Raw genomic sequence first — 26202 nt, forward strand, 5'->3', positions numbered from 1 at the left:
AGTAATCGGTTCCCACTTTCCACCCCACATTCCTTCCACCTTCCAGGCATTGCCACTCTCACCACTGGTCCTGAAGGGGTCATCTGTCCTGGATTCCCTGTGTTTCCAGTTGCTATCTGTACTAATGTACATCCTCTGGTCTAGCCAGATTTGTAAGGTAGAATTGGGATCCTGATAGTGGCGGGGGAGGAAGCATTTAAGAACAAAAGGAAAGTTGTATGTTTTATTTTTGCTACACTGTACCCTGACTGGCTCCTCTCCTCCCCGTGACCCTTCGTAAGGGGATGTCTAGTTGCCTATCGATGGATCTTGGGTCCCCAATCTGTACTCCCTCTCATTCACGATGATTTGATTTTTTGTTCATTGATGCCTGATACCTGATCCCTTCAACACCTTGTGATCACACAGACTAGTGTGCTTCTTCCATGTGGGCTTTGTTGCTTCTGAGCTAGATGACCGCTTGTTTATCTTCAAGCCTTTAAGACCCCAGATGCTACATCTTTTGATAGCCGGGCACCATCAACTTTCTTCAACACTTTTGCTTATACACCCATTTGTCTTCAGTGATTGTATCGGGAAGGTGAGCACACAATGATATGACCTTTTATTCTTTGCTGCCTGATAGCTGATCCCTTCGGCACCGTGTGATCACACAGGCAGGTGTGCTTCTTCCATGTGGGCTTTGTTTCTTCTGAGCTAGATGGCCACTCAAGGGTAATGTAACCAAGAGGAATTACTGAAACCTAAATGAAGGCTGAACATGATAGTGGGACAAGAGGAAAGTAGAGGATATTACTTTGAAGACTAAGATGCACCTTGTTCAAGTCATGGTGTTTTCAATCACTTCATATTCATGTGAAAGTTAGATATTAACTAAAGAAGATGAAAGAAGAATTTGTACATTTGAGTTATGGTGTTGGTGAAGAATAGTGCAAGTACTGTGGATTGCCAGAAGCACATACAAATCTGTCTGGAAGGATGCAGCCAGAATGCTGCTAAAAGGTGAGGATGGTGAGACTTTGCCTCACTTACTTGGGTTGTGTTATCAGAAAAGATCAGTGCCTGGAAAAGGACATCGTGCTTGGTAAAGGAGAAAGGGGACATCAAAGATAAAGACCCTCAATGAGACAGACTGATCATAATGGCTGCAACAATGGGCTCACACTTAGCAATAATAAGGATGGCCATGTCTCTTTCTGCTGTGCATTTGGTTGCTAGGAGTCAGAACTGAATAGGCAGCATCTAACAACAACAACAAAAACATAGTAAAACAATATCTAATATATATTTTCTCCTTCGTGGTCTTCACTTGGTTGGGTGGGGCCCTGCAAGATTTCTCTGAGGTTACATGGTTTCAGAGGCTGGGGGCTTACGAAGTATCATCCAACTTCACCTTCTCCATTTTTTGGTGTAGGGCCACAGGTAAAGATTTTTCAATTCATTCCATATGTTTAAAGATCTTTTAAAGAAGCAATTTAGAATTCTTTATTCCTTTTATAGGCCATATTATACCAATTCTCCCCCCCCCCCAATTTTTCTGTCCTTTCCATTTTACTATTCCGCTGAGCACTTTGTCACAACCTTTTATCCACCTAAGAAATAGCAAAGTCCTTTAGCAATTGTTAAATGAACCCATCAGTTCTTCCAGAAAACTAAATCAAACTCACTGCTGTTGAATCAATTTTGACTCATAGCCACCCTATAGGATCAGTGTAGAGCTGACCCTGGGAAAGCCTCCTCCTCCTGCAGAATGACTGGAGACTTTGAACTGCTGACCTTTGGTTATCAGTCCAACATGTAATCATTCTTTGCTGAATGTTTTTTCTCTCTAGGCTTGTCCCATTCCTTCCTTTTCTCATTCTGGAGCTACTTTTATTTTAAGTCAAAATTACCCTTTTTGGTAGGAGGAAAGAATAAGGAAATAGAACGTAAAAATTATATATAGGTATAAATATGCATATATGTAAATACATAAAGATAGGTGTATTTCACTCTCTCTCTTTCTCTTATCTCAGTATAAGAAAGGTTTGTTTGAATAATGTGGCATTATATGATACCTTCTCAACACAATCGCTGAAGACAAAACAGGTACATGAGCAAATATGGTGAAGAAAGCTGATGGTGCCCAGCTATTAAAAGATATCATGTGTGGGGTCTTAAAAGCTTGAGGCTAAACAAACTGCCATTAGTAGGGAAGCAATAAAGCCCACATGGAAGAAGCACACCAGCCTGTGTGATCATGAGGTGTTGATAGGAATAGGTATCAGAAATTCAAAAACAAGCAATCAAAGTGACATGAAGGAGCATAGACAAAGTGGAGACCCCAAACCCACCTATAATGTAACTGGACAGTCCCTCACAGAAGGGTCACATGGAAGGGATGATCTATCCAGGGTGCAATATAGCACTGGTAAAACCCATAAATATTCTGTAGTGCTTTAATATTTCTTCCCCTTACTCTTATGGTCTTAATTTCACCTCATTAATCTTGTGAGATCCATTTATGTTCATTTGTAATTAAGGTCATTCGGTGCATGAAATCCAAGATAGATAAGCCCTTCAGAAATAGTCATCAGAGTAATGACTCCCTGAGGATACAGGAAAGTGGAGGGGAAGAGGAATTGATAGCAATGATGACTGTATAACTCCACTTGAGGGGAATAAATAACAGAATTGTAGGTGAACAGATACATTGGATGGTGTAAGATATGGCAAAATAATACTAACAATAATATAATAAGGTTTCCTGGAGGGAAGGATAGAGGAGGAGGGATAAAGGGGAAATGATATCAAAGAGTCCAAGAAGAAAGAAAATGTATTGAAAATGGTGGTGACAGCAACTGTCCAATTATGCTAATTGACTTATGGATTGTTATTATATGTGTAAGAGCTCCCAATAAAATGATTTTTTAAATTGCCCCTTTTACTTAAATGAATTCCATATAATAATCTAATTTAAGTTATTTAGACAGGTTTTGTTTTTTAATAGTTTAAATGCTTTATAGTATCCGTTAACAAAGAAATTTAGAATATTTGTTCCTTTTTACGGCTATATTATACCAATCTCTCCCTTTCCCCTTCAACAAAATCTATTATTTCCAAATGCACCTGCCAAACAGGCTGATTTATATCAAAATTTCTCAAAGACACTCTTAAAAGTGCAAATAAGAAGATTGACACGAGAAGCAAGTTTTTCCTGGAAGGGGAAAGAACTAACACTTAATAGGTTATTCAGAAATATCTTAGCATGAATTCTTTTAAGTTCTCTGGAAGTCGGGAGAGTATGGCCTTATAAAAGGGAGCACTATTGGGGGAAGAATTCAGATCAGTGCAAAGGGTGTTCAAGGCAGAAAACATCATCTATGTGAAGAAATGGTTTACTTTGTTCTAGGAAGCTGAATAGGCCATTGCAATGAAAGCCTAGTTATAAAGACAATGATATGAAGCAAGGCAGGAAAGGTCAGAGGAGGCAAACTCTTAACATTTTTATTGTTTGTTGCTTTCATTGTTGTGGTAATCAAATTGTAAGCATTTTTCCAGTTCTAGTCTTTTGTTATATATAAGTAAAATGTACACTACCATTTTTATTTCAAAAAAAAATTACCCACTGGAAAATATATTTAAAGGAAAAGAGGAGCTTGTGACTGCAGGTACAACATTTTGTATATTCTGTGTTCACACAGTGCTATGTTCTGATTGACGAGAGTGGTAACCAAACCAAATTCATTGAATTTGCCATTGAACTGATGCTGTCTCAAAGCAAACACAGGGCCTACAGCAGGGATCAATGTGCTGGCCACACTTTTGGCAGCTGGAGGGTTGGGCACCTTGACAGGTAGAAAGGAAAGCTACATGATGGGGTCCGGATGCCCTGCTGACTTCTTCACATAGAGTTCCAAAGTGATGCAGCAGGTGTATTTGTTATCATTAGGCACACAAGTTTTCATTTGAGTGTGTGAGTTGAACTAATCCTTGAAGTGGTTCATGGAAAGCTGAAGAAGGTGATTTACAATGGTCCCTTCTGTCTCTCATCTCCCATTGACCGGGGTTTACTCCAGACCTCCTAGAAAGCCAGATTCCCTGTCCAATTTCATACAAGTGTGTGCTGGTCAAGAGAGAGAAAGGGACAGGCCATGGCAGGAATTGGGAAAGCATACCATATTTTATCCAGCTCAGGAGGGAAAGTAAATGGTCTAGTATCATTTTATCTTTATCTACTTAGATTAGAAGAACAAACCCACCGCCATTGAAGAATTCAGACTCATAGCAACCATACAGGACCGAGTGGAACTTCTCCTTAGGGCATCTGAGACTGACTCCAAGAAGATTGTAAGGTTTTAGGGAAGCAGGCAGCCGCACCTCTTCTCTGGAACCATTTGGAACCACTGACCTCGAGATTAGTGGCTCAATGCTTACCCCGCAGCAGCATCAGGGCTCCCTATAAACTAGACAGACATGCAAAAGGGGCTCATAATAAGCCTCCTACAATAAACAGTTAATATGGCATAGCCCAGGAGTATGTGTAAGCCAATATATAGTACTTTACATAATCTTTAAAAGTACATAATTTTCATAATTTTGAAGGCAATCCTCATTAGAAGTGCTTTCATAATGGGAATATAAATTTTATCACATTGTCTACAACAGGTTTAGCTTTGTGTTCATCCCTCTTAATGTAACGAAAAGGTGTATGTATAGCCAAGGGAAATAATTTATTCAGCTTTTTCTGCGTATTCAGTCACTAAAGCCTATTGGTCACAAATAAAATGGAGGTGTTCAGTATATTCACACACTGTTTTGAGTCTTGGTGGCATATGGGCTACGCATAGAGCTGTAACCTGAGGTCAGCATTTCTGACTCGCCCGTCAGTCCTTGAAAGAGTTAAAATCGCAGGAACCCTAGGAAGCAGTTATACTCAGTCCTAAAGGGTCCCTATGAGTCAGAATTGTATCTTGATAGCAGTGAGTTGAGTTTGTGGGGCCGGGGCGGGGGCGGGGAGATGGAGGATTTTGTATTATACTAATTTAGGACTCTGAAAATTGATTTTTTTCAAGTAATTTTGAGTTTATTAAATTAGATACTTATTTTGGTCTTGAGATTATCTTAGATTCCTTTCTAAGTCTCTCCTTTTTTCTTTTGGTGGGTGTGGGGCTCCCTAGTTTTCTTTGTTAAGTGTGTATTTTCTCTGTACACTGGAAATATACAGTCTTCTACATATATTCCAATTTTAGCTATCCTTCTCCTGTTCTCCAAGTATAAGTTGTTTTGATTTTGGATTTTTCATATCTTGAAGGTAGATTATTTTATCTACTTTAAATGACTTACACTCTCTATCTTATATCCAAGTTCTATGTACTTCTATTTTACCTTACCTACCTGTCATATGCAATGCATATGTACATATATGATATATACAGATAAACAAGGTAGAATAGACGTTGTAATCTTGTATGCATGTTTGTATGTATGAATATGAGAGAGAGAGATATAAGGCTATCTGCTTTTGTAAAGAGTTACAGCCTCTGAACCCTTATCTATGGAGGGTAACTATGAGTCAAAATTGACTGACGGCAGTGGGTTTGGATGTATGTAGCTTATCTTTATTATATAAGATTTTGTGGCATTCATTAAATCATTTATAGAGCACAAAGTTCTCTGTAGCTATATTTTACTTAGAAACTATGATATTTATCTTTGGAGTAATATAAAGTTGGAAATATATATTTCTGACTATTTTTCAAAGTAATGTTTCATGAGTTCTTTCAATTTATTTTAAAGGCTTTTAAGGAGAAGTAGTTTTGTATTTGTATTTTACCAAAAGTAAAGATTCAAATTAATAATGTATTCACTTTATTATGTAACACCAGATTGTTATTTTTTCTAGCAAAAGTTCTCATTTATTTGTATGTAACTGCCTGAAAATCTTACCTTAAGGACAAAGAAAGGTCACCAATCCCTCTAAGTCCTGGTTCTTTGTCAAAAATGGACACAGTTAATGAGGTTTGTTTGGTACAGAACAAATTCTCAGACACAGATAGAGATCCTTTCAATGGAAACAAATTTGTTTGGCTTTACCAGGTTACTTAGCGATTAATAATAGCCTTGAGATGCAGGTCAGCAAGGTCATTGTGCCAGCTTGCCAACACAATCTAAATGTGCAGCTAGGCCAGCTCTGTGGGTGCCAAAGCCCCCCAAATACTATGCATAAAGCAAAACAGGCTATTTCTGAGTCCTTTTTCATACTAATAAGCAATTTTCAAGAGAAGTGTGGCAAAATGGGGGCCATGCCACTCCAAGTAATTCATTTATTTTGCAATTTAATCTTATGTTGAAAAAAAATTACTCTGCTGCAGTAGCATAGCATGGTGATTTTTAAACGTCAGTGTGTTTCATAAGTAACCTTGTATGAAGTATTGTATGAGTAGCCTTTAACAGAAAATTGCAGCAAAAATATTTCTAGAGATTAAAGTAGGTATAAGAATCTTGTTTATTTTTGGAATTTTCTACTCTCTCCCTGATATCTTTGGGGAAAATGCTCAGATGATTACTTAAATGTCCACAGATAGCACTAAGTTATGGATCATTTGAAAAAACAAACAGTAAAGTGCAATTTCAAAAAATTATCCTAGCATGAATAGTTAGATTTGTACCTGAAAAAAAAGTAATATATTTTCCACATTTAATCTTATCTTATTCTATTTAGTATGTGTTCTTCATTTAGTATAGCTTAAAAATGTATTTTCTGTTTAAATTTTATATATATAAATGAACAGTTTTGTTTTTAATGGAATTTAGTATCCTTAAAGACTGCAAGTTATTCAAACAATTTAACTTTGCTGTAATTATTCTTATAATGGATAAATTCTAATTTGAAATATAGTATAATAAATATAATGTAATAATATTTAATAATGTTAACTGAAGCCAATGCACAATAAACAATTGTGTGTGTTAAACCCTGCCATATTTTAAAATTCAACCCATTAATTAGATTACCAAATAAATCATCAGAGATCCAGAAATTAAAAAAAATCGAATTGAAAGGAAATAAGAATTTGAGATGTGTTCTTGGGATAAAAGCGTGTCCTGTATCACTAATCTTCAACCAAAGAAACTGATCTTGCAATAAATCATGTCCTGTGCATTTGACGGATTCCCCCAGTTATTGATTTGATTACAACCCATAGGTATTCGATTTTAAATGTGTCATCCACTGTTCGATCACTTCAAGGCTTTTTACAGATTGCAAAGATCATATAGCTATATCACACCCCTGATTTTGATGGAGCTGGATAATGGATTGCCTTCCAGTGAAAGAGTTAAAACGTTAGCAGATTTTGATCCCATAAATAACCACAGACTCTTGTGCTGCAGTGAGGCCCTGGAAGAGTTCGCCGAGATGAAAGAGAGGGAAGAGAAGAAGGCCGAGCTGGAAAGGCAAGAGAAGGAAAGAGATTACCAAGCTCGAAAGATGCATTACCTCCTCAGCACAAAGCAGGTTGGTCTACCTGTCCCTGACAGCTCCCCCGCGCCACTTGGGCCTCGCGCTTGACAAAGATAAACTAGCAGGCTGAATGCGACATGACTTGTTGAAAAGATACCACAAAGACACTACTTCGAGCTCAATTTCGTGCTTCTCCGTAGGCACGCTCAGACACCATGACTCCTGTGTGACAGCAGCTTCATAGAGGCGGCGCTGGGATGCGGACAGAAATGTCCCGTCAGCAGGGTGAGCTGCCACTGATAACACAACACGAAGGGCATAACCTCACTTTACAAACTCATTTTGAGTACCTGATTGCTGTGCTGCGAGTTGATCAAGAACTATCAAGTTATTAAGCTGAGGTGGCTTGTACGTTTTTTGTTTTTGTTTTCTCTTTCTGTTAGTTCATTAACATCTCTCCAACATTTCACCACTGTGATGGGATGTTCTCAGGTACAGCTTTTTAGCAACGTCACTTCACCAGTTTACCTTACATCATCATATAGAAATATTAATGTGGAATTTGGAACACTCTGACGTTGACTTTTATTTCTTTGGCACAATTCCAGAGTTTGGCACAACAGCTAAGTAGCAATATATGACATATATTATATGGCATATATAATATTGCACTCCAAACACACTGTGGTTGTAAAGCATGCGTTTGGAGGTTGAGAGGTGCTTTAATACGTGAGTTCTTGTAAGGAAAGTAGCAATTTAGACATGTTTTCTTTGTTTCTGCAAATGTTTAATCCCCTAGTTCCAGCCCAGAATAACATAATCAAATGGCTTCAAATGCCTTCAAATGTGGGCACATCAAGTCTCAGTGGTAGAAGACACAACTTCAAAGTGACTGTATTCTTGTTGCTGGTGGGTGCCTTGGGGTTGGTTATTGGGTCATCCAGATCCACCTGTGGTGTGGTAGAACCATCCCCTAATTTTCTAAGCTATCATGTTTATGGGAGAGGATTTTAAGGTCCGAGAGCTCTTTTCCCATGGAGTTGCTATGTGGTTTCGAACATCCAACCTTTAGGTTAGTAGCTAATTACTCAACTCTTTTGCCACCAGGGCTTCTGGACATCATCCTTGGAGGCATCCAGATAAATGGAATGACTACTGGCCGACTATATGCATATTCGGGTCACAGGTCTCCTGTGCCACTAGTCTCCATGTTTATCTAAACAATACTTTACAAAAATAATTATTGTCTTAATATTAATTTGGATTTGTATACTTGGGTTATTTAGCAGTAGATGCAGAGACATTACATGACTGGTTACAGATGCAAAGTGAATAATTGACCTCATACTTAAACTGAAATCTTTTAACTCTAAATTCTTAAATAATGATTTAAGGAACTAAAAAATAAAGAGGTAAACTTTTAGCATGATAAAATACATAACAACATAAAAAATGCAGTTGTTGAAACTATGGAGCCATGAACCAAATGCATTGCTATTAAGTGGATTCCAACTCATAGCAGATCTACAGAACAGGTTACAACGCTGCAATCTTTATGAATGAGGAGCCAGTCCTTGGAGGGGGTCTAGAAGACAGAGACCCTCAAGGACGGGGAATGAAACACTGGTTGCCGCAAGAGGCTCAGAAACATAGCAATGATTGTGATCCAGTGCTGGGCTGCTAACCAAAAGGCTTGCTGTTGGCAGCCATCAGCTGCTTCAATGGAGAAAGATGAGTCCATCTGCATCCAGAAGGATGTATAGCCTCGCAAACCATGTAAAGCATCTCTACTCTGTTTTATAGGGCCACTATGAGTTGGAATTGACTAAAACATCAAGTGAGAAAAGAAATTTAAAATTTCAACAAACATTTTTATGATTATGTTTTATCTCAGGGCATTTAGGTATTTAGTTTGTAGTAGAATGATGTAGAAAGTTCACAGAGACTCCCTTGTTTAATAAAAATAAAATAACAGTAATCTATGGAATGTTTAAATGTGTCAGGCAGTTTGTGAGAAACTTTTTGTGCATTATTTTAAAATGTTTTTATTTCACTTTATTCATATCCAAAATGCTTTCCTCAATGGTCCAACTCTATGGTATGAATTCAGTTTTTAAATGAAGCACCTGACTTAACAGACAGTTTCACAAACATGACCAGGTAACTTGAGACACTGGCCTTAATGGATTTTCAGATAATTCTCCCCTTGAGCTCTGAATATGTTTGTATTAACCAATACAAGCTATGACTGCTCTACTCTATTTCCCTGCTTGTTTATACAGAAGTGGCCCTTGATAATATCAATGTATGTACACGTTCGTGTGGTAGACCCTCTGTCTCTAGAATCCTCTGTCATCCAATCCAATAACTGCCTTTGAAGAACTGTTTTACAAAGCTCATGGTCACTGTCATCAGACAGAGTTCAGTTGACATTCCAGCTCTCCCACTGAAAGTAAAATACTGGTTGTCTGTACTCCACTGAGCCTGTTTCCTTCTGTAATGTAGAATAATATAAATCCACCTTGAAAGAGCATTCTGTGGATTAAATACATTTAAAGCAGTTTCAGGGCTTTAGAAGACATGATGCATTGTAACAATGCCATTATTAGACTTTAACCTGTCAAGTACTATGATTCTGCTTTCGGCTTTCCTCGATTGACGTTACTATAGAAAACACTTATCTTTGGGTTTACTTTCTTCTCCTTTAGTTACTAATGATGATTGGTTAAAATTCCGTAAAGTTGCCCATCCTTCCTATCTTTCACCTGAGTTCATAGACTTAAGGACATTCCTGAGAAAATTATGTTCAGAAATCATCTCCTTTGGACATGAAGTGTTTTGGTTTGGATCTAGCAGGTTAGTATATGTTGACCCAGCGACCTTAATATTTGGTCACAAGCAACTTGAGATGGCACCACTTTTCTCAGTTTCATCTGCATATTTCAATCAGGAAATTGGTTGTATTGATAGGATGCTCCTAGAAAGTCACAATGTTTTATTTCTTATGTTCCATGAGATTTGCTTTCCTTTCTTAAATCACTATTTTCATCCATTAGAAAAAAAGATTGATTCTTAAAACTGATTCTACAAATCGCAATCATAAAAAATCTTGACCAAAACAAAAATCAGTTTTAATGAATAAAGTAAGTATGATTCTTAACTTTTAAATCCACCAGATACTTTTTTTGAAGATAATTTTGAAGGTCAACCATCCCTCTGGGACTGTTTAGGACTCTGGGATGTAAAATTGTGCAAGACATGACCCTTAGCCACATGGAGCACACAGTCTGACAACAGCCAAGCATCTTTTAGTTGAAGCAAATTGTTATCTTTCCATTGTGGAGCATATATGTCCTGTACTTTTACACAAATTATGCATGGTTTATCTGATTTTCTTGTAGACTGGATCCTTCTCACAAATATCTCTACTACCATGCTGTGCTAATTGTTAACACATTGCTGTGCCTGTGAGGAGGACGAGGTTGGCAAAAAATGGACAGTGTATGCATTATTTGCATAAGACATACTGTAGGTTGGAACTAACAGCCTTACCAATAGCCGTTCAACATTTTATTGCCAGTTTGTTTTCTTTGTAAAGAAAACACTTCCCTTAACCAGTGAAGCTCAGCGAAGGAAAGACACATCCTTTAGTCTGAGTGTTGTCACAGACATCCTGACTTCCCTTTTGGGAAGAAATTAAGCTCTGGATATTTCAGTATTCCCTAGTCACTTATTCACAGAGTACTTTTACTGCTTTTTAAAGAGGTTTGAGTTTGTATTAAATCTGATCTTAATCACAAAAGGCCAACTCTACATTATTGAAGGCTATTATTTTAAAAGATTTTATCAGATTTACTTTCAATTCCTGCAAATAATGTAAAATGTCCTGCATAAATATCCAAATGTAAACAATTTTTGTAAGAAGTATGCGAGGATAGAAAATGTTTTGTTGACCTGCTGAAACAATTCTACAAGCATTTTTAGCAAGAAGAGAACACTATTTCTATTGAGAGCTTTAATGATTTAGAAATGACATTAATGCAGTTTACAGAATACTAATTTTATATTTAAATGCCTATAGTGATAGAAAAGCATGACTTTAAAAAGTAGAAATAAAGAAACTATTTCAGAAAAATAATGTAAAAAGGTTAAAAATTTTGTCATCCAAAATGGTTTCTATATTCATGTGCAGTTAATAGAGAAACTAATGAACTATTTAATACATTAATTTTAAAATGATTACACTGATCCGTTGACATATTAGTGTACCAATGGCATAGTTTTAAAGTCAATTTCAATCCCATTTTTAGTACAAACCCAATGTATATCTTAAAATAGTTATAAAAGCTATTGTTCATTTTTACTGGTATCAATTATCTCATCATTATTCAAGCAAATATGTTAGTGCTAATAGGAATTACACAAGTAAATAACTAATATTGCAATGAGTGAATTAATAGACCCCTCAGGGTTTTATTAATTAAAAAGTTCAAGTCATATTAAAGCACCTTTTGTATATGTTTATTTCAATCAGAAAGCTGTGCATGGAAACTTATTTGCATAAATAATCAATCAACATTTACTAGTTGTAATAAGGTTAATTTGTTGCTACAGACATAATAGGATTAGTCAATTATATTTCCCAGAAAATACTATTTGTTATGCACCCCATCACCTGTAAAACAGGATTGAGTTTAGTGGGTGCCCTTATTAAATGAACACATCAAAAATTCTTTGTCCCTGTAAAAGTTTTATGAAAAGAAGACTAATTTTCGTTTATTTGAATAAAATAAAATGTAAACATTGCCTCCATTTGTAATTGTAATTTATCTTTTGGCAAAGATTGATTATTTAATAAAGTTATTTATTTTGATTCAGTAGGCAGTCAAACTAAATCTAACATATGTAGGACATATTTCCTTTGAAGAAAATCTCATTTGTAGTTTTGTTTTATTCCAGATAAACTGACTTTCATTTCCTTGTCCTTCTTCTTAGGTAATAAATTATGTTGTCTGCTCCATCTACTGGTAGAGATATGCAAAGACCTATTGTTGGATTTAGGAAAATATACTTCCTCTAAATTGTTGCTACAATTTTAAAGAATCCTATGGAAATCAGAGATATAAATATAAATTCAGGATCTAAATATCAAAAGAGAATTTTTTGAGTATAAATTATTTGAATTATTCACATGAACATTGACTTAATTGCTAAAAATAAAATCCTATTTTATTTTTGAATAATGCTAATGAAAAATAATAAATATGAAATATACAAACATGTCAGCATATTGTATGATTAGAGATAATTTAACAGCTGTGGCATTTAATAGTTTGTACATATTCAAAATAAAGCTAAAAAAGAAATAATAAAATTTAATTAAAATTTATACTTACATTTATTTTATAGAAACAATTTCCATGTTACAACGTAGATAGTAGTTTTTCTGTAAGTGGGTGGTGGAAATTTCCGATGGATCTATAAAAAGGCTCCTGTGCTTGTGTTTCTTGAAAAGAAGCCCTGGAGACACAGTGGAGTAAGCACAGGTGGTTAAGCAAAAGGTGCAACCCCCCAGCAGCTGTGAGGGCAAGATGAGGCGGTAAACTTTCATCAGGGCAGCTCCACTTTGTCCGACTGGTTGCTATAAGAATCAACTCCATTAACAGTGTAGTTTTTGTTTTTCATTTTAAATACTTCTTTTTAAAAATTCACACTCTGACTAATATGGCTAAAATTTTATATGACTTGATGTTTGAGTGAAATAAAGTGGTTTCAACTGCTTATGAGTTGTGTTACTTTAAAAAGCAATGATATTATATCATATTTGTCTGTTATTATTGTCGTGAGATGCTGTCGAGTCAGCAACCACATGTACAACAGAACAAATCACTATCCAGTTCTGTGCCAGCCTTATCATTGTGTAAAGAAGGAAAGTATCTTAATTTTAAAAGTGACTTTGATTTATTCCCAATTAATTAATCATCTCTTGGTATGGGCATGATCATGAGATATACCTTATCAAGTGAAAAATATATATACATTAAGAAAAAGTTAATTCTGTCCAATTATTATATTGCTTCCAACTCTATCTTCCCCTTATTGTAAATCAGCAGTTTTTGTCTGACAGTTATTAAATACTCATTATGTGATTGTTCAGTTTTCAGTTTGAGATGGTGAAATATAGATGATGGCAGGATTCGAGTGTACACCTTGCACTTTGTGTATGTCTCTGTGTGTACAGCATGGGTCTTGGGTATGCCTAAGGCACTGGTGTAACACCACAATAGTTGGAAAACTCAAGAGTGATGTTAATACCTAGCCTTCTAGTGACTCTGGAACAGTTTATAAAACCTTTTACACTTTATCCCAAAACTACTACTTTCACTTAAGAAATATTCATTTATTGATTTTCTAGTGACTTGGTTGGGCCATATATATGTATAAATTTCTATAGTATACATGTATCTTCCTTATGACTGTGACTGGTAATTCGATGCAATCTCGTTTTTGACATTCACATAGTTCCTGGCATCAGTTTTCTGCCACTCTCTTTTTTCCTTGATCCATCCCCCCACCCCTTGATTTGTCCAAATCTGTCTCATTTCTGAGTCATCTAAGTTTTTAAAATCTTTTACTATTCTTTTTCTGAGTAAATGCATCAATTTCTTTCAGTTCATCTTTCCAAGTATATTGAATCAATCTCTTTAAGTCCATTTCAACTTGAGCATGATTTTTCCATTCTTTTGACCTTTAGCCAAACTACTGTATTAGTCTAGGTACTTTGGAGAAACAAATCCATGGCGACTCACATATAAGAGAGAGTTTTATGTAAAGAAAATGTGCATCACAAAAACATCCCAACCCAATGCTGCCCAAGCCTACAAGTTCAACATTAACCCATACCCAACACCAGTCCACAAAGTCCTTCACCTCACAAAACAGAGGCAATAATGCCGACTGCAGGAGGAAAGCTGAGTCAGTGAACATGTAAGCATCTCAGCACTGGCAAGGGTCTCCACATGGCTGCTCCAGCACCCAGGTCTGCATCGGGATAGGTCCATGTGGCTTTTCCTTGGGGATGTCTTGTAGGAAATCCATCTTGCAAGCTGAAGCAGGGAACTGCTAAGGCAGCTGCACCCAATACAACCATCACAAAACAAGAGACCCGAGAACTAGAAAGGCGAGGCTTCACCACCCATTTATCCCTCCGCCTTTCAACCAGCACCACATGTGATTATCGGCCAGGCTGGCACAATTAACTAACTCAACTACCATCAGATAAATCTTTCTGAAACAATACTTCAAAAAAGTTCTTCTGTTGAAGGAGCTTATAAACTGCTCAAGACCCTATTGTCTATAGGATAAAATCCCAATTGTTCATCCTTGACATTTAGTGCTCTATAGTCTGCTTATCCAATCTCTTCGACACTTGCTCCATAGCATGAACATTTTGATAGAGTATGATGTAATGTTCTAGGATAATTCTTTATAAGAATTTATGCAGAAAAAACAGAATTTTTTTCAAAGCTATGTATTTAAATTTTTTTCTTCAAAACAACCTTATCACCTTCAAAGTACTCTCTATTACACTTAATGCATTTGTCAAATCTGTGATTCTGTTCTTGGAAACATTTTTTTAAATTCATCTGTTTGGGTGGCTGACAGCACCTCCCTCATTTTTTCTCTTCACGTCATCTATGTCATCAAATTGCTGTCCTTTCATATCCCTCTTCATTCACAGAAATAAAAAGAAGTCACATGGAGAGAGGGAAGGTGAGTAAGGTATGCGGGGCAAGAGAGACATGCTGTTGTTGTTGTTTTTGCTGAAACTGGCACATTGAGATGGCTGTGTGAGCATGTACATTGTGTGGTGGCAAAACTAGTCCTCCGTCTGCCACAGATCAGGTCTTTTTTGTTGCACACTGTTACACAATCTTTTCAGAACCTCTAAATAGAAAGCTTGATTAACAGTCTGACCTAGTGGAACAAACTCCAAATGCACTATGAGCCAACATATTCATCTGTTTGGGAAGTTGACAGATGTCCAGAATAAGGTTTGTCATGAATCAACATTTCACCATTTTGAAAGGAGAAAACCAGTCATATACTTGAGTTTTTCTGATAGTGCTGCCCTTGTAAGCTATTATTCAACATCACAACAGTTTCTGTGACATTTTTCCTGAGCAAGAAACAAAATTTCACAGCCACATGCTTTTCTCTTAAATTGTCCATCACCAAAAAATGAGGTTCCAGTGAAACTGCTTTTACAAAAAAAAAATTCACTGTGACTAGAGAGAATCATCCTAGACGATGACACTGGATGCACTAACTCAGAGTACGTTGCTCTATGCTAGCCTAGCAGAAAGGCTCAGCTCCACCCAGTGCAATTCTGATTTTAGTGTGTGTGTGTACCCCCTAATGTATAAAGTAGGTTATTTCTTGTGGCTTGTCATATTCTGGAAATTCAGAATTCTTATGCCACCCCACCCCTAATGAGATATGAAACACCATCTCATAGATTTTCTATGAAGACTTTGAATTAACTATTACTTTACCATTAAAGGTGCAGCCCTTTCTTGCCTATTAAATAATTTTGGAAAGGAGCCATATTAACTAGTAAGCCTATCTGTTCAGTATAAAAAATATTCACTGCCATTGAATTGATGCCAAGTCATATAGCCTTTATAGAGTAAGGTAGAACTGCTCCTGTGAGTTTCTGAGACTGTAACTCTTTATGAGAGTAGAATCCTCCATCTTTCTCCCATGGAGCAGCTGGGTGTGGTTTTGAATGGCTGACCTCACAGCAGCCCAATGCATAATGATTATGCCACCGGGCATAATATCCTCTTATCAGTATAGTTAATGAAAGTTGCCATGGTTTATTTTAAGGAATGAAAGAAAAAGTAAGTCCAGAACCCTGAGATAATGTCTATACTCTGAAGACACAAATAATTATGCTCTGGGTAAGGGAAAGTTAATGTGATAAGGGTCTTGGATTGCTAAGGGGTAAGATGACTACAGGATATCTGGGAAAGAAAGTAGATAAAGGTAAGCCCAAGATTTTTATAGATAATATCTATATGCCTTGAAGGAAGTTCAGTTAATGAAACTATTTTTCAAATTTACCACCAACCACTAAAGTCAATTATGAAGAAATTGAAGAATTCTACTAAACTCTTCAGTTGGAAATTGATTAAGCATTAATTTCAATGAAGGCAGGCCTTTTGTTAGCAACAAGATTCTCTTCCCAAGTGCATCTATAAGTTGAATTTGTCTTTAAGTTGGAACACGTGCATATCATTTTTGTTGAGCCTTACTTAATCCTGATGACCTGTCACTCATCTATCAGTTTTTCCTACTGTGGTAGCTTATGTGTTGCTGTGATGCTGGAAGCTATGCCACTGGTATTTCAAAGACAGATGAAAAGGAAGGAATAGACTCCACTTCTGAAGGATTAGCCACCAACAATATTATAAAGTGAAACTGAACATTGTCAGACAGACTGCTGGAAGATTAACCCCTGAGGTTAGAAGGCTCTCAAAATCTGACTGATAAAGCAGAGTTTCCTCAAAGTAAGTTCAATCTTTACGAGAGGGGTGGAGTCAAGCTTTCATTACCTTCACCTGCTGATGTGTCATGCCTCAGAATAAAAAGAAACAGCTGAAAACATTTATTAATATTTAGAATGTGAAATGTGTAAGATATGGACCTAGAAAATTAGAAGTAGTAAAAAATGAAATGGAATGCCTTAATTCCTCACCATCAATTAGCTGAAGGAGACTGAGATCACCTGTTTTGAATCAGACAGTCACATGGCTTAATGTCATGAAGGTCAAATTCAAAGGAATACCATTGTATTCATCATCAAAAGAATAGCACTATCTTGAAGTACAATGCTGTATGATAAAATAGCATCTATATGCCTAGAAGGAAGTCTAATTAGTGCAAATATTATTCATATTGTGAACCAAACACTAAAGTCCATTAGGAAGAAATTGAAGGATTCTACCAACATCTGAAGTGGATAAGACATGTAATCAAGAGGCGTGGATCATTATTGGTAATTGAAATGCAAAAGATGGGAACGAAGAGGAAGGAACAATAGGTGGAATATATGACTTGGTGATAGAAAAAAAGCTTGAGATTGCATGATAGAACTTTGCACGACCCACAGCTTTTTCACCGCAAACACCATTATTAAAAATCAGAAATGGTGATTATATATGTGGACTTCAACAGATGGGATACACAGGAATTAAATTGACTATTAATGAGAAGAGAAAATATAGAAGCTCAATATCATCAGCCAAAATATTGCCACGGCCAATTGTGGAACATACCATTAATTGCTCATAAGTTCAGGTTATTGCTGAAGAGAATGAAAATAAATCCATGAGAGCCAAGTTAAAACCTCGAGGCGATCCCACCTGAATTTCTGGACCATCTCAAGGACAGATATGGTGTGTTGAACACTAATGACAGAAGAGCTGATCAACAGTGGAATGACATGAAGTACTTTATACATGAAGAAATAAAAATGTCCTTAAAAATATACCAGAAAGAAAAAGTCTAAAGTGGATGTCAGAAGAGATCCTGAAATTTGCTCTTGATCACAGTGTAGCTAAAACTAGAATAATGCAGTAAAATAACTGAAAGAAAATTCCAAAGAGCACCTTGAAAAGACAAAGTAAATCGTCATAATAAAATATGAAAAAGCTAGGAGCTAGAAAACCAAAGTGGGAGAATGTGCTCAGCATACCTCAAGCTAAAAGATTTGAAGGAAAATTCAGGTCTCATTATAATGCTGAAAGGTTCCCTTACCAGAATGATGAAGGTTGAAGGAAGCATCAAGAGAAGATGGAAGGAATACACAGAGTTACTGTACCAAAAGAACTAGTTGACGTTCAACCATTTGAAGAATTAACTTATCATCAAGAACCAATGGCCATAAAGGATGTTTGTTCAACCTGCATTGAAGGCATTAGTAACAAACAAGTCTCTAAGTATTGACAGAATACCAAATGAAATGTTTCAACAAGCTGATGAAGCCCTGGAGGTACTCACTTGTGCCAAGAAATTTGGCAGACAGACCTGATGAATTGACTGGAGTAGGTCACTATTTGTGCTCATTCCAAAGAGAGGGACCCACTAGAATGTGGAAATTACCTAAAAATATCATTAATATCAGATGCAAGTAAAATTTTGCTGAAGGTAATTCAAACTGGTGGTAGCAGTACATTGACAGGGAGTTGCCAGAATTCAAGCTAGAATCCGAAGAGGACTTGACACCAGGGATATCACTGCTGGTGTTAGATGGCTCTTGATTGAAAGCATAGGCCGTCAGAAAGATGTTTACTTCTGTTTTATTAACTCTAAGCATTTGACTCAGAGACTATAACAAACTATGACTAAGTTTGCAAAGCACTAAAGAAGACTTCATTGCGCACATGTGGAACTAAGTTCACGGACCAGGAGGAAACCATTTGAACAGAACAAGGGAATCCTGCATGGTTTAAAATCAGGAAAGATGTGTGTCAGGGTAGTATCCTTTCACTGTACTTATTCAATCTGTATGCTAAGTGAATAACTAGAGAATCTCAGCTATATGAAGACGAATGTGGCATTATGATTGAGGGAAGGCAGATGACACGACCTTGCTTCTTGAAAGTTAGGATGACTTGAGGCACTTGCTGATGAAATTCAAAAGACTGCAGTCTTCACAGAGTCCAACAATGTAAAGAAAATAAAAATCCTCAAAAATGAGCCAATAGGCAGCATCATGATAAATGGAGAAAAGATTTGAATTGTCAAGGACTTCATTTTGCTTGGATCCACAATCAGTGCTCATTTGGAGCAGCAGTCAAAAATTCAATGACAAATTCATTGAGCAAAGCTGTAGCACAAAACCTCCTAAAGTGCTGAAGAGCAAAGATGTCCCTTTTAGGACTAAAGTGCACCTGACCCAAGCCCGGGTATTTGTAGTTGCCTTATATGCATGTGCAAGTTAGACAATGAGTAAGGAAGACTGCAAAAGAATTACTGTATTTTAATTATGGTGCTGGTAAAGAATACTGAAAGTATTATGTTGAACGGACTGCTAGAAGGACAAACAAATTTGTCTTTGAAGAAGCACAGCTAGAATACTCCTTATAATCGATGATGGAAAGACTTTGTCTAATGGAATCTGGAAGTGTTATCTGGAGATACTAGTCCCTGGAAAAATTCATCATGTTTGGTAAAGTAGTGGGTCTGCAAAAGAGATGGTGGATTGGCCTAGTGGCAATTGGCAAGGAGCTCAGTAGAATGATTGTGAGACTGGCACAGGACCAGGTGGTTTTTCATTCAATTGCACATAGAGTTGCTATGAGTTGGAACTGACTTGTCTGCACCTGACAAGAACAACAACACAACAACAGCCTCGATAACATTGTAGTTTAGAGGTTGTGCTGCTAACCAATGTCAACAGTTCAAACCCACTAGCTGTCTACTCCAGTAAAGATTAATAGTTTCAATAACCCTAAAGGGCAGTTCCACTTTATCCTACATAATGTTATGATGATTTGTCATCAAGTAATTTATCAAGTAAAGGGGATTGTGGTGAAGAATTTGTTGCAAATAGGTGCTGGGTCAAATAATTTAAAATTATGGCAAATATATGGAACATTAAAGGGCAAGTTGTCCATAAATTGGATGGTTGTCACTGTGGGACTAATTGTATCCCAGAACTGAAATAAAAATTTGGAAGAAACACAAGTCATACTTGTCCATTTTTTTCATTTTGTTTATTTTTAAAAAACTTTGATTACTGCTATTTAATTGAGTTATTAAATACATCATGTCTGTTGGTGGCAAACAGTTTCCTCTTGACTAATAATCTAGAGGTTGGTGGTTCTAATCCAGTGGTTCTCAACCTGTATGTCGTGACCCCTTTGGGGGGGTCGAATAACCCTTTTACAGGTGTCGCCCGATTCATAACAGTAGCAAAATTATGGTTAGAAGTAGCAACAAATATAATTTTATGGTTGGGGGTCACCGCAACCCGAGGAACTATATTAAAGGGTCATGGCATTAGGAAGGTTGAGAACTAATCCATCCAGTGGTATTGTGGGAGAAATGACGTGATATACTTCTGTAATGAGCATAGCCAAGAAATCCCTTTGGAGCAATCCAACTCTGTAACACGTGTCAGAATGGACTCGATAACAATGGGTTGCCATTGTTGTTTGCATTAAGTACATCACTCTAGGTAGCTCTTATTTCATTCCTAATTCATATAATACTCTCAACCGTCAATTATTAAGTTTTATATTACTCATTACATAGTTATGGAAAACTTCTATATGACTTGAAAAGATATGGTCGTAAGACCAGGAATTATGAGAGTAGAAGTTGTGAGGTATATTTATTGTCTTATATGAAGTCTTTTATATTTGCTTGTGTTAAATTCCCAGTAGCTGGTTTTGATGGGAAGAAAATTATCAGTAGAAATTCCCTCTGACAGAGGAGTTCTGGTTGAAGCAGGCTAGAGCAGCATGAGATCTTTAGGGGCATTCTTTCTAGCCCTGTCTTTTAACAGATGGAAGAAACCAGGTCTCAAAAATGATGCAACTTGTTCAAGGTTACTCAATTGGCTTCAACATTCAACAAACTATGCTCTTGGGACACCCTCAGCACAACCAGACCACAGTGACCATCTGATTTAGTGGTCTACATCTGGGGTTTGCATCAGGAATTTTATCCTACATTGATGACTACCTTGTTGTCTGAACTTTTGATTTTCTCAACAATATTTTTGATTGTTATTGTTGGGTACTTTATCAAGTATGTTGTCCTTCTCCATGGACGGGTCCTTCATGATAACATGTGCATAGTATCTGAAACAAAGCCTCACAATCCTCACTTCTAAGCAGTATTCTGACTCCACTTCTTTCAAGACAGATTTGCTTATTCTGGTGGCTCGTGGCATATTAAAGATTCTTTGCCAAGACCATAACTCAGAAGCATCAGAATTTCCCCCATCTTCCCTATTTATTGTCCAGCTATTACATGCATATGGGTCCATTGCCAATGCCATGACATGGTCCAGGTGTACTTTGGTCCTCAAAATAGTATCTTTAGTTTTTAACACTTAACGTTTGTATTTTGAAAACTTGACTGCTGCTTTAATGGAGCTTGCTTTTGGATCCAAGTAAAATGAATTATTTGGCAACTTCGGTCTTTTCTACATTTATCGTGGTGCTGTTTCCTGGTCAGCTTGTCTTTGCTCTCTCTTTGTTGAGGTGTACTCTATACTGAAGGCTGGAGTAGATCTTCATCAGTAAGTGCTATGAGTCATTTTCTGTTTCAGCAATCAAACTTCTTTCATCTGCATAGTGTCGTTTGTTAATCAGTATTACTCCAATCCTGACGCTCCATTCTTTTTTGTGTAGGGTAGATTTGGGGTTATTTCTCAGCATACAGATTGACCAAGTATGATGAAAGGGTTCGACTCAAACACACCTTTCTGATTTAAACTACACAGTGTGCCCTTGTTCTCTTTTAATGGCTTCCTCTTGGTCTTTGAACAGATTGCAAATGAGAACAAATGAAATATTCTGGAATTCTGATTCTCCCCAAAGTTAGCTATCATTTGTTAGGACACACACAGCCCAATACCTTTAAGAGTTAATAAAACACACACAAACATCATTCCACAATTACCTCTTCTAAATCTGACTTGACTTCCTGGTGCTCTCTGTTTGATGTAGGACCGCAACCATTTTAATACTAACTTCCTTAACCCGCTACTTGCATGTGGTATTTATGAGATTGTTCCACAATTTCTGTATTCTGTTGGATTCCCTTTCATTTATAATGGGCACAGATATGGATCTCTTCTCATCAGCTGACCAGGTAGCTGTTGGAATAGACAAGTGTATGCTTCCAGTGTTGCATCTAATCATCGAAACATTGCAATTTCTTTGCTACGTATTTCTGGAGCCAAGATTCAATACACCTAGAAAGCAGCAATCATCATGTGGTGACGAAAATGCTATTGTTTGGTACTGACTTTTCCTCTGGATACATAGTTGATTTATTCTCTCAAGAAATCTATGTAGTGAATAAAGATCTGACCTATAGTCTTTGGGTCTGTAGTTTAATAGTCTGGTCTTCAAGTTTGGTCATTTCTTCTTAGTCCCAAGTGAACAGTCCATATTACAAAATCATCATATAATTTGTCACTATTTGCAGTCTCTGTTCAGGAAAGGCCAAGGACTGAATTAGCATGGGGAATGAATTAGCTATTTATTACCTTTTACATTTTATTTCCTCCCTCTTTAACATTATAGTTTTATTATCCTGTAATATATGAAAGGGATAGAATTATTATTCATTGTCAGTACTCTTAGAATGAAGTGGTTAAACAGAAGTCTTGATGTGTCTGTTAATAATCCCTTTTTCTAAAAAGTCCCTTTTCTATTCTTCTGTCTTGTTATCTTTTTACCAGCACACATCTATGAAATAGAGGCAAAAATACTGATAGAGGCAAAAGCTAAAGTGAGCTAAATGAGAAGCCCTTTGGATTGGAAAATGTCAAAAGAAAAATATAACATACAGATTTAATTAACTGCCTAACTCAGCTCTATGATATTTGTTCCCTGTTATAAATGGACTAAACTAAATAATAACTCAATACTGAAAGAAACCTTTCTAGAAGAACATAATCTTTCTTAACCTAGAAAAAAGTTGTATTTTTCAAGATAGTGATGTAATAGGTAAATGATCCCTGATTAGTTTATTAGTTTTCTCAATGAGTTGGATTTCAATTCTTTCGCATCTTAAAAGTTTTAGCTTTAATTTCCATTTACTTTTTAATTAAAGCATGTATGTATGCATTTGCATATCATTTTACTTCTAGTATCTCATTGAAATAAACTGTGAATCATTAAGATAATGTAATTTTGTTGTAATCACCATCTTAATTATATTATATTGTGCACATAAGTTAACCAATTATCATCTATGTTGGTTTGAATTCATAATTTAAGTAATTTATTCTTTTTTTAACTTGTACTTTTACCTAGATCTAAACAACCCAAAACAAAACAGTTGCTGCAGAGTTCATTCCAACTCTTAGGTGACCCTCCATGTTTTAGAGCTAAATGGCATTCCATGGACTTTTCAATGGCTGTCATCTTTTGAAAGTAGATTGCCAGTTCTTTCTTCCAAGGTGTCTTGCAGTAGGCTCAAACCATAACCTCTGGTTAATAACCAAGTGTTTTAATATTTGCACTACCGAAGAACTCCTAAGGACCCTTGATGGTACTGTGGTTAAGTGCTCATCTGATAACCAAAAAGCTGACAGTTCAAACCCATGAGCCACTCTGTGGGAGAAAGATGTGGTATTTGCTTCTGTAAAAATTTGCAACCTTAGAAACCCTATGGGACAGTTCTACTCTGTCCTATAGGGCCACTATGAATCAGAATGGACTCAACAGTAATGCGTTTTAGGGGTTTGTTGGGTCACTACGTGGACTTCCTTCGCAATATATGACAGCTATGGCAAAATAAGTGACAATTCCTCAGTCAATTATCATCTGAGTGTTACAATTATTGTATGCCCCTCACCTATCAAGGCACACTCGTTTCCTGTTTGTCTATGCTCTGAGGTTGGTATTGCAATGATGAATCTACCGCCCTCTTTTCCAGGGTCTTCCTCTTTTTCACTGCCCCGTTGTTAAGTATGATGCTCTTTCCCATGAACTGATCACTACTGGCAACAGGTCCAAAGTCCATGAGATGAAGTCTCACCATCCTTGCTCCTAAGGCACATCCTGGCTGTACTTCTAACAAGACAGGTTTGCTTGTTCTTTTGGCAGTCCAGGGTACTTTCAAAATTCTTCACCAGCACCGTTTTTCAAGTGCATCAATTCTTCTTAGATCTTTCTTATTCAATGTCCAACTTTCCTAGGCATAAGAGGTGGTTGAATTTGGAACATTCCTACAGTAATGATACATGCCCAAAGGGCATCCCACTCTGCATCTCTAATCAGCCTCTGGCTGGAGGCACTCACTCAGCTTGACGAGTTTTGTGTGGCAGGAAGCCCACGGTTCCATTGTGTGCTCGTGGTGCCACTGCCTCTGTTGCTGCCTCTTCATGCAGGGGGTATAGGATCCAAAAGACGTGCTTCACTCATGGCTCTCCTTTCTTGATGGTCAGGAAATCCCCCATTCCTGCTTCTGAGATCGCTGGATTTCTTCAAATACGTTTGTAGGGCCATGGCATTGGGGTAAATTAGATAGTGGTAGAAGTGAAACTCAAACTCAGATCTGTGTGTTTCCTAAATGTTTGTAATAATGTGTGAAGGAGGACAGAAAGTATTTTTACCATAAGACTATTTTCTTGGCTGATGACTGAAATGATATCTTATACTTCTATTTATCTGAGCTAAACTGAATAGCAATTACTAAGCAACCCAATTAAATTATTAGTCTTAAATGCGATGTGAAAAGTGGCTTATAGATCCCTTCAAACACTAGTTTGTGCACAGAGGACTCAAGCCCACAGGACTCTCAAAGGAAGGCAAGGAACCGTCCAGGGACTACATACGTGTGTGTGCCTGTCCCCTCTAAGCATGTTTATGTATGAAGAATGAGCCAAAATTCCCATGCAACAGAAGTCCTATTCAACACCCACTTAGTTACACCTTATTTTATAACAGTTTAATTTCTGATGAAGGAGGTATCTATAGGAATACAAATATATTTAATTATTCACTGCTGACCTACGGGTAATTTTTTTCCATTAAAGAATACTTTTTACCCGTGAAAGAAATTTTTTATGTCTTTAACACTATCTGAGATTTCAATTTCATGAATGACAGACAAGAGGTGGTATTTATCAGAGCATTGTCATGAAATAGTAGTGGCTGAGAAGAGAGAGATGTTCGTGTTCAAAAGGAGCCCACACATAAAGCCTTTTTCTCTTCCTGAGTTCACAGCCAGAGAGATAAAAAATAACAGTCTTATGAGGAATAAAAGCTGGATTGGAAGTTTATAGCTGAAGCAATAATGAACTTGCTTCTGCTTAATTCCAGAATTAATCTACCTCCTAGTTATAGACAAAGAATGAACAGGAGAGCTGTTCCTGTGAATTTTCGTGTAAACAGAGCAAAGGGTGTTTGCTTTCTGTAGGCCGGCTGGCTTTCTGGAGGGCTGGAGGTGTCAGGGGAGAAAGGAGAGGGAGGAACCACACCAAGCTGGGCAAACTTCTTCCCTGACACACCAAACTGAGACCTCGCTGCTCCTCCTCTGAGGTGTGAAAGGCAGAGAGGAGCCAATCCAAACTCGAGGAATAAGGCAGATAGATTTTTCCATTGGAGGTTTATAAAGAAGCAGGGACCTGTACACATTAATAAAGAGGTTTTTGTTGTTTTTTTAACTGAAAGTTTGGGAATATAGGAGATGGGAAATAAGTATGGACCCAGAAAAAGTGGGAGAAGATATGATAGAGAGTATAATGAGATAGAGAGACTGAAACAGGCAGAAGGAGATTGTAACCTCTTATTCAGAAAGAAGGAAAATGAATTCAGGATCGGATTCGGATAATGTTATAGGGAAAAGATTGAAATAAATAAACTACCAGGACCCCAGTTTCGCCTTGCAGACCTGGTTAGACCAGATGATGCATAGCGGTACAGAGGGGAATTGGAAGCGCAGGGAATGTAGGACGGAAGAAACTCTCAGGACCGGGGGTGAAGGGGGCGATATCAGGAGGG

The 26202-nt window shown here is 37.0% G+C and overlaps 1 protein-coding gene across 1 annotated transcript in view; it reads left to right on the top strand.

The window, feature by feature from the left end:
• The window catches only part of SPATA17 (spermatogenesis associated 17), a 285944-nt gene that overhangs the window by 109849 nt on the left and 149893 nt on the right, over positions 1-26202 (top strand). Inside the window, exon 6 of the mRNA XM_004700147.2 lies at positions 7375-7498. Within this exon, the coding sequence (XP_004700204.1) occupies positions 7375-7498 (124 nt within the window). The remainder of the gene's footprint in view (positions 1-7374; positions 7499-26202) is intronic.

This window comes from Echinops telfairi, unplaced genomic scaffold (genome assembly GCF_000313985.2).
Source record: "Echinops telfairi isolate 266 unplaced genomic scaffold, ASM31398v2 ScPeMD7_7424;HRSCAF=8462, whole genome shotgun sequence".
NCBI lineage: Eukaryota > Metazoa > Chordata > Mammalia > Afrosoricida > Tenrecidae > Echinops > Echinops telfairi.